This window comes from Columba livia, chromosome 26 (assembly GCF_036013475.1).
Source record: "Columba livia isolate bColLiv1 breed racing homer chromosome 26, bColLiv1.pat.W.v2, whole genome shotgun sequence".
Taxonomy (NCBI): Eukaryota; Metazoa; Chordata; class Aves; order Columbiformes; family Columbidae; genus Columba; species Columba livia.
In genome coordinates, this window is record NC_088627.1 from 2608576 (window position 1) to 2628020 (window position 19445).

Sequence of the window (19445 nt, forward strand, 5' to 3'; positions counted from 1 at the left end):
ACCTTCCTGTGTAACCTCATCTGGGTGTTGGGTGTTCCTGCTCCGGCAGGGGGACGGGACTGGATGATCTCTTGAGGTCCCTTCCAATCCTTGACACTCTGTGATTCTGTGATTAATTCTTTTAATTTGAGTGTTATTCAGTAGAATCCACCAACCCACTCTTGTCTGATACTAAGCAGCAGCTGTCAGGAATCATTATCTTAAGACTAGTCCCAGGGGTAACAAAAATTAACTGTAAAACGAGCAGTAATTATCTATAGTCAGATGGCTTTATGTCTGACAATGGAGCAAAGACTAACGGGGACAAAAACTCCAGTGTGCATTTTCATTTACCTGTCATGTTCTTTGTCCACGAGATGGTATCGTGCTCTGAATGCTACCAGGTGAGCATAATACGCTGGTGCGGGTATAGAAACCGATCGTGTACAGCGCACATATGTGTGGCAGAGCTGGTAAGTCAGCAGCTGGAGTTCATCTGCAGTAAAACAGTTATCATCCCACAAAACATGATAGTGTGAGGGACGGCTGGTACCCTAAGAAGAAGGGAACATCAATTCACTTAGCTGGATTTCCACAGAATCAAGCCAGATGAAGTTCAGAAAGGCCAAACTACCTATTCTGAACTCCTACATAAATGCAGCCAAAGAAAACTCAGTCTTAAGTCAGCCCTGTGTTTAAAGATAAATCAGAAGTCTACCATTGACATGGTTATGTTACTCTAATTATTCTTGCTTTGAAAAACCCCCACATGCTTTCTAGATAACCCTCAACACTTAAAACCTGCTCCCAACGTGACTAAACCACGATCACACCACCTCCTAACTACCTTCAATTAAAACTTTCTCACCGAGACACATTTCCTAGAGAAACAACTGCTGCGTTTAACTCTTTCAATTCCCCAAGTCAAAGTGTGAACACTAGAGACGGTTCCAGTGGTTCAGAAGTGACCTGTAGAGTTCTGCACAAAACACGTCTGTACTCGCACACAATGTCGTCCTTCCCACAGGCTCATGAGCTGCATTGCTCTTTGGCATCACCCTGAATCAGATTTTCACATGTCACTCGTGTTGAGGCTCCCACAGACATACGCTGCCTTCCACCATCAGTGCTTTAGTCACACAACAACGTGATAACTCATAAAATTGAGCTAAATGACATTTCTCAACTAAATAACTCTCTATAAACACAAGCATCACAAAAGGGAGAAAAACAGTATGTTCTAAAGTCACATTTACTTACAAAGAAACAATCATACCTGTATTCCAGCATGGCTACAGAGGTAAAAATCAAACTCGTATGGATGTGTAATGTCTGTATCTACAGTTGTTCCAGCTGGAATATTGCCACTTCGTCCAACCTAGAGAAAAGGGTTTGTTAAAAAGTGCAGCTAACAACTGCTTATACATCCCAACTGTAATTAAGGTTTCCATAATTTTGTATTTCCTCCTATTACAATTGCTGTAGACTTGGTTTTAGTTAGTCATGTGAATATCAGCTATAATTCACTGACACAGACTAGTTCCAGGGTGCAACATGACGAAGCCCAATGGGGACTTTCTTTTTAACATACTTAAGGTCAATGGTTTTTCAGTTTGGGGCTGCATTTTGTGCCTATTAATTCAATATCTTCCCCAAATGCAAAGACAGATTGACAGAGAAGCCTTTGCCAATATTTTCTCCAACAGCACAAGCACCTGACATTGGGCTTTCCACGTAAAGCTACGACGATTACCCTTTCTGTTCTGTCGGCACAGAACAGTCGTGTATGATGTCGCTTCTGTACCACAATATAGGTTATTCCCGGCTGGTAATCCTTCTCCAGACTGATGCAGGCTTCTCTAATGGCTAGCAGTTCGTAATACAGAACCTACAAGCGCAAGAACAGAGCAGTTTAGGTTTACCTTCCATTGTAGTTTACACACAACACCTAATAATCAGCTTGTAGTTAACACCAAGCGTAACTTTGCCACATTATTAGTAATCTCAGGAAGTACTTAGAACTTGGGAAATAATCTATTTCTATGAACTCTTCCCTTCCCAGAGAGGAAAGAACTTGTAACCTTTCTTACCCCACACGCTCAAGAAATTATCTCTTAAAAAGTCTGGGTTTTATGTGGTATCTTGGCACAAGCACCTCAAGCAGCCAAGCTTATTCAAATATGAGAAGTGGAGTAGTTATGCAACAACACAATCCTTCAAGAAACCCAGAAACGAACCAACCTGCCGAAACTGTCCTTCGGAGACCCCGTCCCGATAGAAGATGATGCGCGTGGGCTTGAACCGCGTTGACTTGTAGAACTGGATGAGCAGCTCCCTCACCATGGAGGCCAGGTCTTGGATGATCTCCTGCCGCGGCCGCTGGACTCTCACCGTGGCACAGTACCGGCTTGGATGAGCATCCATACTACCTACAACCTTCAGGAGAACATCGTGTGAGTAAAGGCTTCAAGATCAAAGTTAGACCAAATTAAATAAAGGCAAAAAAAAAGGCCAGGAAGAGGATTGTTTAAGTAAAAGATGCTTATATTAAAACAATAAGCACAGTAATAAGCTGATTTAATAGAACTTACAGCAGCTATAGAAGGCTTCTTTCCATCTCCAGCAGGAGGGTGAGTGACATCGGCTCCCAAAAAGATCACTGGCTGCTGGAACACAGAAGGTCTTCAAAGAGAAAAAGGTGCTAAGTCACACTTGTAGGTGAACAGTTGGCGCAAGTTATTGCTCAAGATGGGGTTTTGTTGCACAGAGAAGCCGCCTTATCAGCTGCTCTGGCCAAGCCTGAACAAAGAAATCTTTGTGCACAAGATGTGAACGTGGAAACCGCCACAGCAGTCATTCCAAAACACACTGCCGTTGCACCGCGGCGTGATTCCAGCGGAGAACACAAACTCAGATCAGTCTCCACAAAGATTCTTACCGTTGATGAGGTACAAGGATGTTGTTGATTCCTCCCAGTTTAACATTAATCTTCAGGCACAGGTTTGACAGGGTCTGTGGAGATGTTTTAATGACGTTCTTGACTTGGACACACTGCGTGGCCATTCCCAACAGCGTATCTCCCACACGCTTCACCTCCGCTAAGAAGCAAATATTAGGATAACAATATTTGAAACTGTTGCTATATTTTGATCTTAGCTTAAGTCACAATAATTTACATGTACATATTCTGCAAAGTAACTTAAAACTTATCTGCACGCTCACACCTGCTTCCAATTACTTTTATCTTCAGACACAAAACATTGATTTCTAATGTCTAAAGAACAGTCCTGAGAACTTTCTAACATATGCTGGGCTGCAAATGCCTCAGAACAATACTCGACCAAACAGGTAAAATAGAAATATTCCCTTACCGTACACCGGCGTCTTCCCCGGCAGGATGACAATGATGAGCTGAAGCCCCGAATAGGTGTTCTTGAGGTGTCGAAACATGGGCTCCACGCTGTCCGCACCCTGGGCGTATTTACAGAAACAGGGCTGGCCTTGGATGGGCATCCCCGCGTCTTTGGAGATCTTGCGCAGCTGGTCCGTGAAACCCCTACAGACGAGAGGGTTTTCTGAATTTTCACAGTAGCAATGGCACACAACAACAAAGCAGAGGGGGACAGAAGAGCTGTGTTACTCAAGACAATTCCAAATAGCTTTTAAAGCAGCTTTTTCAAAACCTTTGATATGTGGAAGCTGTACAGCTTTGAAACACCATAGGCCAGAATCGAGGGAATAGAGTGCGCTATCAACAAATCTGCTGGTGACACCAAGCTGGGAGGAGTGGTGACACTGGAAGCTGTGCTGCCATCAGAGACCTGGACAGGCTGGAGAGCTGGGCAGGGAAAAATTGAATGAAATAGAACAAGGGCAAGTGTAGAGTCTTGAATCTGGGCAGGAACAACCCCAGGTTCCAGTATAACCTGGGGAATGACCTATTAGAGAGCAGCGCAGGGGAAAGGGACCTGGGGGTCCTGGGGACAGCAGGGTGACCATGAGCCAGCACTGGGCCCCTGTGGCCAGGAAGCCAATGGTACCTGGGGTGGGTTAGAAGGGGGTGGTCAGTAGGTCAGAGAGGCTCTCCTGCCCCTCTGCTCTGCCCTGGGGAGACCACACCTGGAATATTGTGTCCAGTTGTGGCCCCTCAGTTCCAGCAGGACAGGGAACTGCTGGAGAGAGTCCAGCGCAGCCACCAAGATGCTGAAGGGAGTGGAGCATCTCCCGTGTGAGGAAAGGCTGAGGGAGCTGGGGCTCTGGAGCTGGACAAGAGGAGACTGAGGGGGGACTCATTCATGTTTACAGATATCTAAAAGGTGAGTGTCATGAGGATGGAGCCAGGCTCTTCTTGGTGACAACCAGTGATAGGACAAGGGGCAATGGGTTCAAACTGGAACACAGGAGGTTCCACTTAAATCTTCTTCTCAGTGAGGGTGACAATACTGGCCCAGGCTGCCCAGGGAGGTTGTGGAGTCTCCTTCTGTGCAGACATTCCAACCCACCTGGACACCTTCCTGTGTAACCTCATCTGGGTGTTCCTGCTCCATGGGGGGATTGCACTGCATTAGCTTTCCAGGTCCCTTCCAATCCCTGACATTCTGGGATTCAGTTAATTGCAAATAAACCAAAAAGGTTCAGACAACTTTAGTACTTCATTAAAGATGCTCCAAGTAACTAGACAGAAAGAACAATGTCACAGGACCAAACCCCACAGTTTACCCAGATACCGTGCTTTGACTGTAGCTTCCAGCAAGGAAAACAGCTTGGATTCTCTCCCTAACATCTTAGATGGTTAAAACCAGGTAAAATGCTCATTACAGGTCCTGTGGTCATGTTTCCACCTAGATGGCTTCATAAACAGAACAGTCCAAAGCCTAAACTCTGACATGCCTTACTTCAGTATTTCTTCTCGGCATTGTCTCTGTGTCGCAAAGCAAGCGATAGCCCACATCTTGATCTCAACACCAGTGTGGAACTGCTTCCCTCGCATGTCCCACACCCCATGGCTTGGGGTCGCCACCGTTCGATTCTGCAGAAACAAAAGCAACATATTCGAGCGATTGGAAAAGAAAAAGCCCATGCTATTTTCAGTTTCAGCATGACAGAGGGAAGTTTACCATTCGAACTTCATCCTTGTATTGCACAACGCAACTGAACTAACTAAAACAGCGAACGCGTGCAGGAAATCACTCTTCAAAATAGAAACGAAAGAAAAAGCAAGAAATCTCACCCGTCCTCCATACTGCAACATGGGAGCTGGGAGCACGCGCCCTGTCACGTGGGCCATCTCATCCCGGACTTTGAACTGGAACTCTTGAACAAATGGATCTGCATCGTAATTTGCACTTCTCACCTAGAAGAAGAGTTTTTCCGTATTACAGAGGTATCTAATTATGAGTTGTATAACAGATGGAGTAGGAGGAATGCTACAGAAGTGTCCTACGACAGTTCCCTTTCACACTGAAAAAGGCACAGACTGAACTGCTCAACACTATTAACCCATCCCCAGTGAAAACAACTAACACAATGACATATATTGGATGACATTTTCTGGTTCCCTTAGTTACTCATGTGCTCATTTGTAGCATGCTTATTTAAAAGCAATTTATTTATTCATGGGATAGATGAAAAAGCACCCTCCCTTAGAGAGAAGCACACCCAAGATTAAGCAAATTAATTCCTATTATTACTGCACATTCATGTCTACTGTATTTTCCAGATCAGCCTTATTTTAACTTCAAAAGTTTGGCTAACTTGTTGCTCAAAAACCAGACCATTTCAAATAAGAGCTATCTGTTTATAAGAGTATTCTATTCAAGCTTTATAATATTTCAAGTCAGGGAAGACACTGATGTTTAGAATGTAAGTATGCTATAATAAAAGCAAACAAACAAGGTGTTCAAATATCAGCAGGAATCAAGGAGATGTCCAGTGGCATTTAGTGAGGAGCATCACACCGAGCTGAAATTAAAGAACTAACCAATCTGCTTATTTCCTCCTGCCTATCTGGAGCAGATCTCGCCGTGGCCTTTATCATAGTTGATGTCTGATTGTCCGTCAGCTTCTTGATGCACCGCTGGCCAGCTACGATGTTACACACCTGCACGGAAAAGCGGAAGAGTCAACATAGTTCTAGACTTTAAAGCACTTTTTACAATGCAGATAGTCTTTGAAGTACAAGAACAGTGAACACAAATACGTGAACATGCTGGTACTGCAAAGGGAAATACTGAACATCCTGCAAAATGATACAGCCTATCAACAATGAGCTGATTTATCAAGGTAAGTGCCTTACTTCTAAAGGCAGGTAGGTGTGTTTCTGCTCTTGTCCCACTTGTAGGCAAGGAAGATGAGGGTATTTCAGCTGGAGGTTGTATTTCTCTCGGAAATACTGTGCTACTGTTCTCTCCACGGTCTGGCCATTTTCTAACTGTAAAGGAAAGCTGAAAAGACACAGGTTTTAAGAAAAGGTCTAGAAATCTTAGTTGGCAAGTATCAACATCCCCCAAAGCAATAAAATACTGGTCCTGTTACACGGTCAGTGTTAAGCTGTCACACATTTTATGCTCTGAAAAGAAGCATCTTACGTTTGATGACTTGCAGGCCTTCTTGTTACGTTACAAACACGGTATTTCCTCCTCATCGTTCCGCAGTGAGTCACTTCTACCTTTAGACCTGCATAAAAGCACCAAAAACCCTGATGTCATAACTACACAAGAATTTGCACAGGAGACACAAGGCTTCTTGTAATAGAACATGTTCCAATCCAACAGCTTTGATAGTCGAACAGCACAACGTAAGAAGTTATTTATTATTCTCTAAACATTTTGTTTTCATTATAATTTGGTTTCTGACTAGTCAGGTATTATCCTCAAAACAAAATAATAACATGTTATTTTACATTCAACATCATCCGACTTTTTTGAAGCAGTTTTATGTAATAGGCACGTGACTAATATCAGGCACAGACAGCTGCTTTCACCATATTCTTTGTTCTCATTCTCAATGCTGCATACCTCTTAAAACTAGCAGTTCCAATGTAATTAACAGGGCAAAATCAGATTTCTACCCTATTTATTGTGTCCACATTCAAACAGTCATTTTCTTTAGTTTCACTGACCAAGTTTAACTTTAGGTTTTGAGCGGCTGAAGATCTCGTCTAAACGCACCCAGCCTACACACCAGAAGCTCAGCAGACTTGACTCTCTGAGCACGATAATGACAACGACAGCAGCTGCAGGAGGCTTTCAGCGGCTATTTCTGTTCGCTGTGTGTGCACAGAGCAGACTCAACACCTGCTGGAAGCACCGAGCTTATCACACAAGTGCCGCGCAGCATCGGCACACTGTTATGGCTTTCAGTTGAAAACAGCGCTTGTTACCATAAAGATACAACCTACAGTCCACTAGTAAAGGCTCCAGAGAAAGCAAGTGGTTGGCTTGTCCTGTCGAGGCTTTTGTGGGCTGTGGACCACAAACCATGTCAAATTGGGTCCCTAAGTACCAGGCAGCTTTGAAATGCTTTGCCTCAGCATTTAAACAGCAGGAGAGCTACAGTCTAAATCCCTCAGAATTAACTTGATTGCGTTACCTGGGACAGAATAGCTACATTTCTACTCACCCTTTATCTCTTTGGTGAATTTGACCCGATGAGAATCAGTCAGAGGTCTTGGTTGTTCATCAATGTTATGAATGTCAAGAACTTCACACATGAACTGAATTACAGGTTGTGCTTTGTAGAAGGCAGTGGCAGAAACTAAAGAGAACAAAACATTAAGTGAAAAAAAACCAAACCAAACCAGTCAGAATGTTGTGCAGCAGCAGATAAATGAATGCTTTTTAAAACTCAACATAACCCTCAGGGCACACATTTTTAAAAACAGATTAGCAAGCCTTGCAACAGCTCGCTGTGTAAAAGCCAGCGCAGGGCCCGCAGTGACACATCAGCCTGCAAATACTTCCCATCGCAGGGTTTTAAAAGGGTTTTTCCCCAGATAACAGTTATTTCTAGAGAGCTGTAATGTCACAGAGCAACATTCTCTTTCGATTCTGTACAGAGCTGTGAGCAGAGACAGTATTAATATACCTCTACTAGAAAACTTTTAACAAGAAAAGCTAAGATTATTCAATATGCAACATAATTTTGTCAATGATATGAGCTGGTCAATTACTGAAACAATATCTGGTAGAAACACGAGCACTATTTTGACTACACACAAATTACGTTAGGGTAGCAATGCCTGAAACCCTTGATCTACCCAAATCTCTTACCCTGCCTGCATACTAATGACACAACCACATGAAGTGACACTGCGGGGTTTTTCAAGAGGAGATTCGACTCATTTCACAGAAGGAAGCCCATAAACAATCCGCTTGCCAAAGTGACAAGCAATCAAAACGATACCTTTAGTAAGAACGGTGACAAACACAAGCTGCTCCACCCATTTAGAACTTCAAATGGCAACAACAGGACAACAAAACAGAAACACTTGACAACAACGAGCAACAGAGAGAAACAGACTTGGCAGAGAACCCCGGACAAGTTAAACGACTAAAACAGAGTCAAGCGATGGGATTTGAAAGTTGTCTTCGCAGCCTCAAACCACAACGGAAAGGGGTTGCCCCGTAAACCAGAGCTTACAGAGTTCTAAATGTTCTCATTCACGGAAAGGACTGAAAAATTTCTACTGCCTGAGTTACTCCTACACTTTGTAATGCTGATAAGAAAACTGGCTTCACAGAAAGAGTGCAATATATCATAAATCGGTGCAAATTATGTCCCATCTGAACTGCAGTTCTTTCAGTACCTAGTGTATAGATATTCGTATGGATTATTTCTCAGAGTGGTAAGATTTTTACGTTCATTATTTCAAGCTACACTACAGCTGCTCTTTGAAAGGCAGTTTTACAAGAATAAACCTATATGAAGTCACATGAGTATCATCCACAATTTAGGTAAACTAGAACATATGGACCCCAGGTTCCAGTATAAGTTGGGGAATGACCTATTAGAGAGCAGTGTAGGGGAAAGGGACCTGGGGGTCCTGGGGACAGCAGGGTGACCATGAGCCAGCACTGGGCCCTTGTGGCCAGGAAGCCAATGGTACCTGGGGTGGGTTAGAAGGGGGTGGTCAGTAGGTCAGAGAGGTTCTCCTGCCCCTCTGCTCTGCCCTGGGGAGACCACACCTGCAATATTGTGTCCAGTTGTGGCCCCTCAGTTCCAGCAGGACAGGGAACTGCTGGAGAGAGTCCAGCGCAGCCACCAAGATGCTGAAGGGAGTGGAGCATCTCCCGTGTGAGGAAAGGCTGAGGGAGCTGGGGCTCTGGAGCTGGACAAGAGGAGACTGAGGGGGGACTCATTCATGTTTACAGATATCTAAAGGGGGAGTGTCAGGAGGATGGAGCCAGGCTCTTCTCAGTGCACAGATAGCACCAAAAGTTATCATCACACAGAACGTGGTACCCCAAACTCAAGCACACGACAGTAAAACAACTGAGTGGCAAAGTCATTTTGATTCTTAGAGGCCTGTTCGTTATTACCTTTATTCTTAACCCTGAATCCCAACTTACCATCAATATTGAGCATCATCTTCCACATGGCAGGCCGAACAGACTGATGGAATCCAAACCAGACCTCCCTGCCTCCACCCAGGGGGTGATCGTAGCCTTCCGGAGCTGAGAAAAAGGAGCGGCCCACAGGGGTGTACCTGCGGATAAAGAGAACCGCATGCTTAGACTATTGCTTTCCAAATACACCCCATAATAAAGATTAGAACACACAGCATTACTATTATTTTTTAATTTTGTGCCCCAGGAATCTGTGCCTAGAACCCAGTTTAAACAGTGCACTCTGAATGCTGCCATTCCCACTGCAGCATCTTTACATTTATATAAAAAAGATTTACTAGGTTTAGCAACACACAACCACTTCCAGTTTTTACAGCAAAGCAAGAACCAACTTACCCTTTTGGATCTTCCACTTCAAGAAAGTATAATCTCCATTGTATATACTGGACTGACCCTCAGATATCATTTTGCATGTTTGTACTCAAATGTTCCCTAGTAAATACACACTGAGAGAAGGAACAGCTATGGTGGGAACACAGAACTAGAGCAACTGATGTTTCTCTCGGGTAGAAAACTGCTGTTCACAAACCCCCACATCTCCTCACATTTGGAAGGGACCGAGGTCAACATCTGTCACACGTCCTGAGGACGCAGATTGAACATCGGCTTCCATAGAACCACGGGCCATCTTTAAAGCCAGTCGTGTCCAATGAAAAACACCAGTGCAAAGCCACCAATCAAACTTTAAAAGTAACTTTCATTGTCCAAACGAAGCAAAATCAATTTGCCCTTCTCTAATGTTTCAGGTGCCAAGATAAAGAGCAGCAGACTTTGGTACAGCAGGTCTCAAGTGTGTATTCAAAAGTTGAGAAGCACCGATCATTGGCGGGTATATCAATGAATTAAAGACTCGTGCTTTCAGACACTGCTATCGAGGGCATGATACTTGGCTCAACTTCAGCAGAAAACATGAAAGCAGTGCTACAGCATCCCATAATCTCTCAGTATTTCAATTAAGGCCTATTATAAGTGTCTCCCGTTTCTTGATCTTTTCATATACATCACCTGCTCTGGAGTTTAAATGGCTCCAGAAATACACACTTTACATAATTAGCTGCAATCTCCCCAGTTCAGCTAACCAGCTGTGCTGGGTAAGGGGAACAATCGCTTTTTCTTTTCACCTGTGAATAAACAAGGATGAAGGTCTCCCGGGGGAGATACCTCAGGTAAAGACAGAGCGCAGGAAGACAGTGAACCTACTTCATGGAGGGGAGGTGTCGTAGCACCACATCAACAGCATGAACAGGGTTAGTGCTGATAGGTTTGTCTAGTTCCAGAGGCTCAGGCAAGGTTCTTCCTGTCAAAACTTCATGCAGCAAGTGCCAGCTCACCCGAGAAACAAACTTTATTGACACTTTGAAGGGACGATCTTTTCCACCTTCTCCTGGCAAAGTCACATCCAAATCCACCTGCGTGGGGGAGGAAAAAAGAACCAAAAGGCAGCTGTTTAACCTCCAGTCTGAGTTTCCATTCCTTCTCATAACTGGGCCAGAGACTCAAAACCTCAGATATTTAGGACACAGTGTATCTGATAAAGGTACATGACCAAACGCACAAAATACAGAGAACTGGGTCCTCAGCATGCAGAAGAGCATCATATAACTGTCATCTCGAATCAGAAAACTCTTCATTCCAGAGAAACTGTGGTTTGATTTTTTAATAGTATTTTATCATAAGATAATGTACTACAGTCTGTAAAACTGAGTATTTAATAGATTTTGCTGTAGAAAGGGGCTACAAAATACTAAGAGAGGTCCTGAGTGCAACTACTACATGCACATTTACATACATTGGGATTTGCAAAGACTCTAGAAGGACTCCATTTCTATATAGATACTGTAAGATACTTCCAGTTTTTCTGAACTCAGCAATACCAGCAGTGGTGTTTGCTTCTTTTTCTTTCCTAAGAAGCTGTTTCAAATATTATTTCCAGTTCTCTTACCCCAGTAGTGGCCACAGGCAGCGGATTGGCTGTATAGAGGCTTCTTTTCCCATCATAAACCGGTCTACGGTCCCCAAATATTGTCACTTTAAAATGCTGCACCATTGAGTCCACCACCTCCCTGGAAAAGTTGATATTTACATTGCGGATGTTTTCAAAGAGCTGGAATGGCTCCCACACACCCCGTGTTTTGCTGAAGTAGTTTCAAACAACGTGCTACTCAAGCAAATTATACAACACCCACTGGTATTCCAGAAAGGTGCTTCACATACTTCAACTAAAATAACAGGTGAATACTAAAGACATAAATATCACAATCAATGCAAATGCTCAAATATTGTAAACTATTGTTTGAAATAATTTCTGAAAGTCCCAGGGCTTTGTACAACCTTTATTATACACAGCAAGGACACGCTTACCTTGGAAGGAACCCACAAGGTTGTATTATGAAACACCAGCACAAACTCACAAGCGAAAGCAACGCTGGTGCACAGAACAGCACAGTTACTTGTATTGGCTACCGGGAAACGCTCTGCTCTTCAGTTAACTGCCTACACTCCATATAAAAATGAGGTAGCCTAGAAAAAACAGTCTTAGCTTTAAGTCCCTAATAATCTGAGTTTTGATCAGACTTTTACTTGATTTTGTTGTAAAATTTGCACGTAATTATAGGTTCTCTTAGATTTATTGTATGTTGATGGCAATAATAAAAAAAAAACAAGCAAGCAGTAACCAGATACAATCACTGGACAAAACCACCATAAATTGTTCACCTTCTATAAAAAGGCATCTTCATACAAGTAGTAGATATGTCAGATCCAAAGAGACTTTTACAACACCTGTAACTGCAATATGCCTCCAGGATTTGAATGCTTTCAGTAGCACGTTAATGTATCTTACTTGACACATCATAATTCCCTTATTCTACAGAAATTAAACACTTCTCTTTCTCAGCATATGCAAAGCAGCATTCTTGAAGAGCAAAAGCTGACTTGTATACCATTTCCTGACCAGGCAATATAAACCTAAAACACTTGAGGAGGATGCTCAGTGTTGCCTTCCTCCCCAGCACCTCTCAGCTGGGACCTGGTGAAAGGGAAGATAAATTCTCCATTTCGCGTTTCTTCATGTTATCAAACTCTCCAAATCCAAACCCTTCCACCGGCTAACAGCACATCAATTAGTTAAGCAACTCCAAAATACCTACTCAGTACTCGATCAGTCTAATTTACAAGACAAATTTCACCTTCTTACCTGTTCACCCTCCGAGGACACTTATCTGGTTTGATATCCACCTCATAGAGGTAGACATCGATCTTTGGGATTTCAACCTGGAAGCAGTTAGCCAGCAGTTTAATGGGTTTGCCCATGGTGCCATAGCCGGGGCGCCGCGGCACCATGAGCAGGGGCTGCGCCCCGACGGGTCCTGCCAAAGACAGAAAGAATACAGGTAAGAAGATGAGCATGACGGACGAGTTGTGTCACAGAGCTTATATGTCAGCAGATGAAAAACACACGAGCCTCCTCGCATTCGCAGGTACACGTACTGGTCCCTCATGGAGACTTAGTGACGTTCTTAGTGACCACGAGCCAGCACTGGGCCCTTGTGGCCAGGAAGCCAATGGTACCTGGGGTGGGTTAGAAGGGGGTGGTCAGTAGGTCAGAGAGGTTCTCCTGCCCCTCTGCTCTGCCCTGGGGAGACCACACCTGGAATATTGTGTCCAGTTGTGGCCCCTCAGTTCCAGCAGGACAGGGAACTGCTGGAGAGAGTCCAGTGCAGCCACCAAGATGCTGAAGGGAGTGGAGCATCTCCCATGTGAGGAAAGGCTGAGCGAACTGGGGCTCTGGAGCTGGACAAGAGGAGACTGAGGGGGGACTCATTCATGTTTACAGATATCTAAAGGGTGAGTGTCAGGAGGATGGAGCCAGGCTCTTCTCAGTGACAACCAGTGACAGGACAAGGGGCAATGGGTGCAAACTGGAACACAAGAGGTTCCACTTAAATTTGAGAAGAAACTTGTTGGGGTGAGGGTGGCAGAGCCTGGCCCAGGCTGCCCAGGGGGTTGTGGAGTCTCCTTCTGTGCAGACATTCCAACCCGCCTGGACACCTTCCTGTGTAACCTCATCTGGGTGTTCCTGCTCCATGGGGGGATTGCACTGGATGAGCTTTCCAGGGCCCTTCAACCCCTGACATTCTGGGGTTCTGTGATTCTCCACTTTTTCAGTCTCGGGTGATTCCCTGAAGCACCAGAACCAGCGCGGGAGGAGGGAAAGCGATGGGATCAACCAGCGCACACCAAACCTGCTGAGTCCCAAACCAACGCTTGCCCGTTTTCCCTCCTTGAGCCTCCACCCACATCCAGACTCTTTTCTTACTAACCACTTGCGGCTTCTGCGATTAGCCTGGATAAAATCGGCTTTCCTAAACAAACAAAAACACGCGTGCTTTTCCTTGTAACACTTTACCACCACGGAAAGCCTGTCTGCCGTGAAAACACAAAGAGTTTTACAAGTCTTTTCTGGACACCCTATTAAGAGCAAAGTTGCCACAGAATACAAAAACACGGCAGCAGCTCCGGACTGATGCTGTTTCACTGCCGTTATTAGCTTATTCCTGGAAGACAGATTACTCGTGAACTTTGCCGGCTGGAAATGGATGAAGGGTAAACCCATTACCTCCTGTCTAACCGCACCAACAAAGCCGATTGACCTGAAGAGGAAAGACTCAGATTAAGACACAGGATTAAAAAAACCTCTTGATTACTTATACATTAGAGAGGAACACCCATAGCTGCTGAGAAACCACCAAAATCTGCAATAAGATACGGGTATTTTGAAAGTCAGTTAAAAACCTCTGTCTAGTGATAAACACTACACTCTCACCAGGTTATCTATTCAATTTACTTCACGCCACTTAGATGAGAATCCTCCGCACAAGATCCAGGTTACTCATGCTTTACAAAACCACAGTAGTAAACACAGTTCGCTTTCAAGAATTTCTACTGGTATTTCCACTTCAAAATATCTCTTCGCAATCAAGAAACAACAACAAAACCAACACGCTTTGTAGCCCGAGTTTTAAAAAATTACTCATTGTACAAATGTCACGATTTACAGAGCATTGGATGAAGTTGGTTAAAAGTTCTTCCCCTACTCCTACTCAGTGACGCAGACAGCAATTCCAGCCCACTCATTTTCATAGAAGAGTTAAAATGTCAAGGGCTGGTAAAAATGTCTTATTTGCCTTTTGATTAATCTCCACCATTCCTGGAAGAAAACAGCGTTATTTTGAAGGAAACCATGTTCTGTGAACATCATAGCTGCTTCTACCATAACATTCGCCTGGCTCTACCCAGAAACCTACCAAAAAATCCTGAGCGGGCTTGGCTTTGGGCCATAAAACAAAAACACAGAGCAAGCAGCATCATTTAATACACCCTCACAGCCTATGCTTATGCAAAACTTGTTCCAAGCATCTGTTCTCTTCAGCATTTTCTTCATTTTTATACTGTCACGCGAGTAAAAGCTGCTCTACAATTTACTCCAGATATATTTTCAGAATATAAGCACGTGCGAAAAGTTACTACTAAACATTTGAGTGGCATAAATGACTCAAGAGCCTATTTTAATACTACAAAGACACACACGCCAAAGTTTATATTTATGTATTTTATATAACTGTGCTTCGATTCACAGAATCCTAGTGCTCAGCTGCAAAAAGCCGACACAGAGAACGATCCGCAGTTACTAATAGGGTGCGCTTTGAAATCCGGGGGGGGTAAAAGAAACGCTCTGCCCAAAGCCAAGTGTGCAAACAGGGCTGCAGGTTCTGCCGTGGGACACGGGGGGAGGACCAGAAAACAGACACAAACCAGACAAAAGCTTTCTTGGGCCTCACCTGCCCAGCTGCACCACACACACTCATCTGCAAGGAGGCAGAACGCAGATCTTGGCAAAGAGGAACAAAGCGACCAACATATGAATAAGAATCACAGGTCTACACACTATTTAGGAATCATTTGGTGTGATATACACGCTCCCCAACTTAAAAACAAGCTGTAACTCAATTCTATCGCTGCCCAAATACACCGGCGCCCACGCAGGATCCCCGGCTTCCAAAATACGCGGGATTGCCAGATTGCGCGTTGTGGAAGTCTGTGTCGCTGCCTTCGAAGCTGTGACTCAAACACACGAAACAAATAACGCTCCGAGGACAGCGGCTGCTCCCATCGCATCCTGACTCACCCGGCCTCATGCCTAAGCCCTGTGTCAAGCCCCTGGAAATAAACACACCGAGCAAAACCACTAAAAGTAATATTCTTCCAATCAGAACGGAAGGACCGATTGGCAGACTGGCTCCTTCACGGTATTTAAGCGCTGCTAAACCACAATCCTTGGTGTTTCAAACAGCTCGGAGAGGCTGGAACCTCCCGTCTTGGGGTGTCCCCAGAAATCAGCTGCTCCCGTGAGACGTTTTAGAACATACCTGGTATGTTCTTAAAAATGCAGGAAATAAAACCAAAAAGCAGGGCTGGTTGGCATGCCAGGATAGTGCTCAATTCATAAACCCCGTTAAAGAAAATCCCCAGTGCTGACAATCAACTAATTAACACAACTATGAATACACAGACAGGAACTAAAACTGGTGCTTCGGACGGATTCCTGGAAGGTTTTCACACAGCAAGGGAATAAGTTTCAAGGAGATACAAGATCTGTCACTACATAAAGTTCTGAAGACAAACCTCATACCAACACAACGTTTTCAAAGAGCTGAAGTTTGGAGTAACATTAAAAACACGTGGACAATGAAATAATTTTCAAGTGCAATTATGTGGCACCTCTGCCAACAGAACCATTTACTCCAACAAAACATTAAAATAGCTGGAATGTGCAGTTGTTGGTATTCAGATCAACAATATTATCCTCACTACAGATGGTATTCCAGACCAATATGGAAGTTCCGCTAAAGGTTTCAACGCGCTCTGAACCAGAGTATTTTCCTTTGTGGAATTCAAGATGCTATAATAAAGATTACACACACCCAAACCTGACTGTGATTTCAATGGTAATATAGAAATATTAATAAAAATAATAAGTATACAGCAGTGTAAAATATACCTGGCATGCATCCAAGCCAGGCTGCAACCCACCCAGCAGCAAACGGAGCCTTTGTCGCAATAAAGCCTGAGAACAAGAGCACGAACCTGCAAATACTTTCAGCAAAAACCATTTTACGGAAAACTGAAGCTTTTGGCACACAGGAGAGTTTTACAGTGTGAAGCCAAATACTGATTTCTAGCAAGATGCTAATAGAAATTACAGATTTTCTTATAGAAAGAGACATCGGGATGGAGCTTCCAGCACAAAAATATCCTCTTTCCTACTGCGGGCTTTGGCGTTATAAAACCAAAAAATATTAAGAGATGTCCTGGGGACAGCAGGGTGACCATGAGCCAGCACTGGGCCCTTGTGGCCAGGAAGCCAATGGTACCTGGGGTGGGTTAGAAGGGGGTGGTCAGTAGGTCAGAGAGGTTCTCCTGCCCCTCTGCTCTGCCCTGGGGAGACCACACCTGCAATATTGTGTCCAGCTGTGGCCCCTCAGTTCCAGCAGGACAGGGAACTGCTGGAGAGAGTCCAGCGCAGCCACCAAGATGCTGGAGGGAGTGGAGCATCTCCCGTGTGAGGAAAGGCTGAGGGAGCTGGGGCTCTGGAGCTGGACAAGAGGACACTGAGGGGGGACTCATTCATGGGGATCAATATGGAAAGGGGGAGTGTCAGGAGGATGGAGCCAGGCTCTTCTGGTGACAACCAGTGACAGGACAAGGGGCAATGGGTTCAAACTGGAACACAGGAGGTTCCACTTAAATTTGAGAAGAAACTTCTTCATGGTGAGGGTGGCAGAGCCTGGCCCAGGCTGCCCAGGGGGTTGTGGAGTCTCCTTCTGTGCAGACATTCCAACCCGCCTGGACACCTTCCTGTGTAACCTCATCTGGGTGTTCCTGCTCCATGGGGGGATTGCACTGCATGAGCTTTCCAGGGCCCTTCAACCCCTGACATTCTATGAGTCTGTGACTACTTAATAGTTTTATTTCTGGTTATAAAACAGTTCTAAATCTCTAATTGAATGGGCGACTGAACAGCCTTAAAGACATGATGGAAGCCGTTAACAGGTAAAATATTATTGAAGCCTGGCTCAGGAACACAAGGCAGATTCTGTCCTCAGGCTGGGGGAAAAGTCTCCACGGAGGGAGGGCCCTTCCAGAGGGCCCCTGGCCTCGCTTGGCTCAGAGGCCCTGCCCGAGGAGCAAAAAGAAAACCCCAGCACTGCCGAAAATTAACTTAATGCTAGATTAAAAAAAAAAAGAGAGATAGGAAAGATTATATTTAAATGCCGGTTTCAATAATTGAGCTCTGTTTCTGCCAGAAAGCATGAATTGCCTTATTTCTGCAGCAGCGGCCTTGCTGGGTGGTATTACATTATTTATGAGTAATGCAATCCCCGTTTTCTAAACATTCCTACTTGCAATTTAGGCTCTTTTTTTTTTTTAAAGGTTTCAGATAAGTCATGTTAAAACTCATCAAAAGCCAACATTTCGATGCCATGCTCAACAACAGCCGACTGCACAAGTATGTACTAGTGCGCTAACTTGTTCTGTCCTAATGATGTTACAGAAAACACAGTGAAGCCGTTCGGAAGGATTTATGAGATAATAACTGCCTTTGAACCATTTAAAAAATCTAATCATAAAGAACTTTAGCTCAAAAAGCAGTTTATATGCACATTGCAGTGTTAATATCTAAGTGCTCTAGGAGAACATGACAACCCCCAAAACACAGCAATTCTTTTCCCTTGAAGGTATTTCCAGAGAGCAAAATCAGGAAGGTAAACTGACCATCTCACAAAATGAGAAACTGTGAAGACTCGTCACGAATCGCAGCCTTTAATTAAGAAGTAAATGCTTTGTATGACAGTTCAGTTGCACAGTCTAATCTAACGAGAGAGGAAAATAACTTGAGAACTGAAGTTATCTCCGATCACTCGGCAAGCCAGCCTGCTCGCTGCTGCTTCTCGCTCCGAATTCAATACGAGCCTTTGGACCATCAATTTTCACATTATCCAGCAAGACTGTAAAACGCTGGTTTTAGGCTGACTCTGCTGGAGCAGGATGCGGTGGGAGACCGCGGTTCGATTAGCACGTCGTTTAAACACGTACCAGATGTGTCGAAACGCATAGAAGCCGTATATTCCTGTCATTTCTTTACATTTCGACTGGAAATTCGCTCGAGAAGCGTTCTGACACCTCTACCACTGGGGAAGTAAAGCTACGAGGATGAAACAACTTGCAAAGGTCAGGCTGTGAGTCACACAGTTGCCGCTGCAACTCCAGAGGAAAAGTCCCACGAACGCCCGTCACACTGTTGTGGGGCAGCGCAAGTTGTGATTCATCCCCTTCCCTCCGCTACCCCACCCACAGAAACGGAACTTCCAATGCCCTCCCAAACCACCGCTCCTAACACCCGAAGAAAAAAGCCCTTTCTCAGAACTTCAGCAGCCCGAAGTCTGTCTAGAAAAGCAAACAAGATTACAGATGTCTGCAGCGCTTCATGAAAACCAGACCATGCTAGAGTCAAGAAAACCCAGCTTGACACTTAACACAACAACTGCGAACTCTGAAGGAACAATTTCTGAAATGTAAATGAAGACACGTGCAGCACCGACTGGACTCGATTGCACCACCGAGCACCCTCAGCCCCATGGTTCGTTCCTGCCTGTTAGGAGCTCACCGAGCGCTCTCCTGCTGCAAGCGCGATGCGCGACACTGAATTTAATCTACCGAGAGCTGCTGTTACTTTGCTTCATCTTTTTTACAGTGAGCATTTTATTGCAATTCCCGTTT

At 44.4% G+C, this 19445-nt stretch overlaps 1 protein-coding gene across 1 annotated transcript in view; it reads right to left on the bottom strand.

Moving 5' to 3' along the window:
• AGO3 (argonaute RISC catalytic component 3) overlaps positions 1–19445 on the bottom strand; it is a 31621-nt gene that overhangs the window by 10403 nt on the left and 1773 nt on the right. Inside the window, exons 2-18 of the mRNA XM_065041482.1 lie at positions 12802–12973; positions 11548–11668; positions 10806–11014; positions 9549–9685; positions 7600–7734; positions 6567–6654; positions 6275–6422; positions 5960–6079; positions 5210–5332; positions 4875–5008; positions 3351–3535; positions 2918–3077; positions 2571–2661; positions 2221–2415; positions 1733–1867; positions 1256–1357; positions 334–533 (exon numbers count right to left, since the gene is read on the bottom strand). Of these exons, the coding sequence (XP_064897554.1) occupies positions 334–533; positions 1256–1357; positions 1733–1867; positions 2221–2415; positions 2571–2661; positions 2918–3077; positions 3351–3535; positions 4875–5008; positions 5210–5332; positions 5960–6079; positions 6275–6422; positions 6567–6654; positions 7600–7734; positions 9549–9685; positions 10806–11014; positions 11548–11668; positions 12802–12973 (2455 nt within the window). The remainder of the gene's footprint in view (positions 1–333; positions 534–1255; positions 1358–1732; positions 1868–2220; positions 2416–2570; positions 2662–2917; positions 3078–3350; positions 3536–4874; positions 5009–5209; positions 5333–5959; positions 6080–6274; positions 6423–6566; positions 6655–7599; positions 7735–9548; positions 9686–10805; positions 11015–11547; positions 11669–12801; positions 12974–19445) is intronic.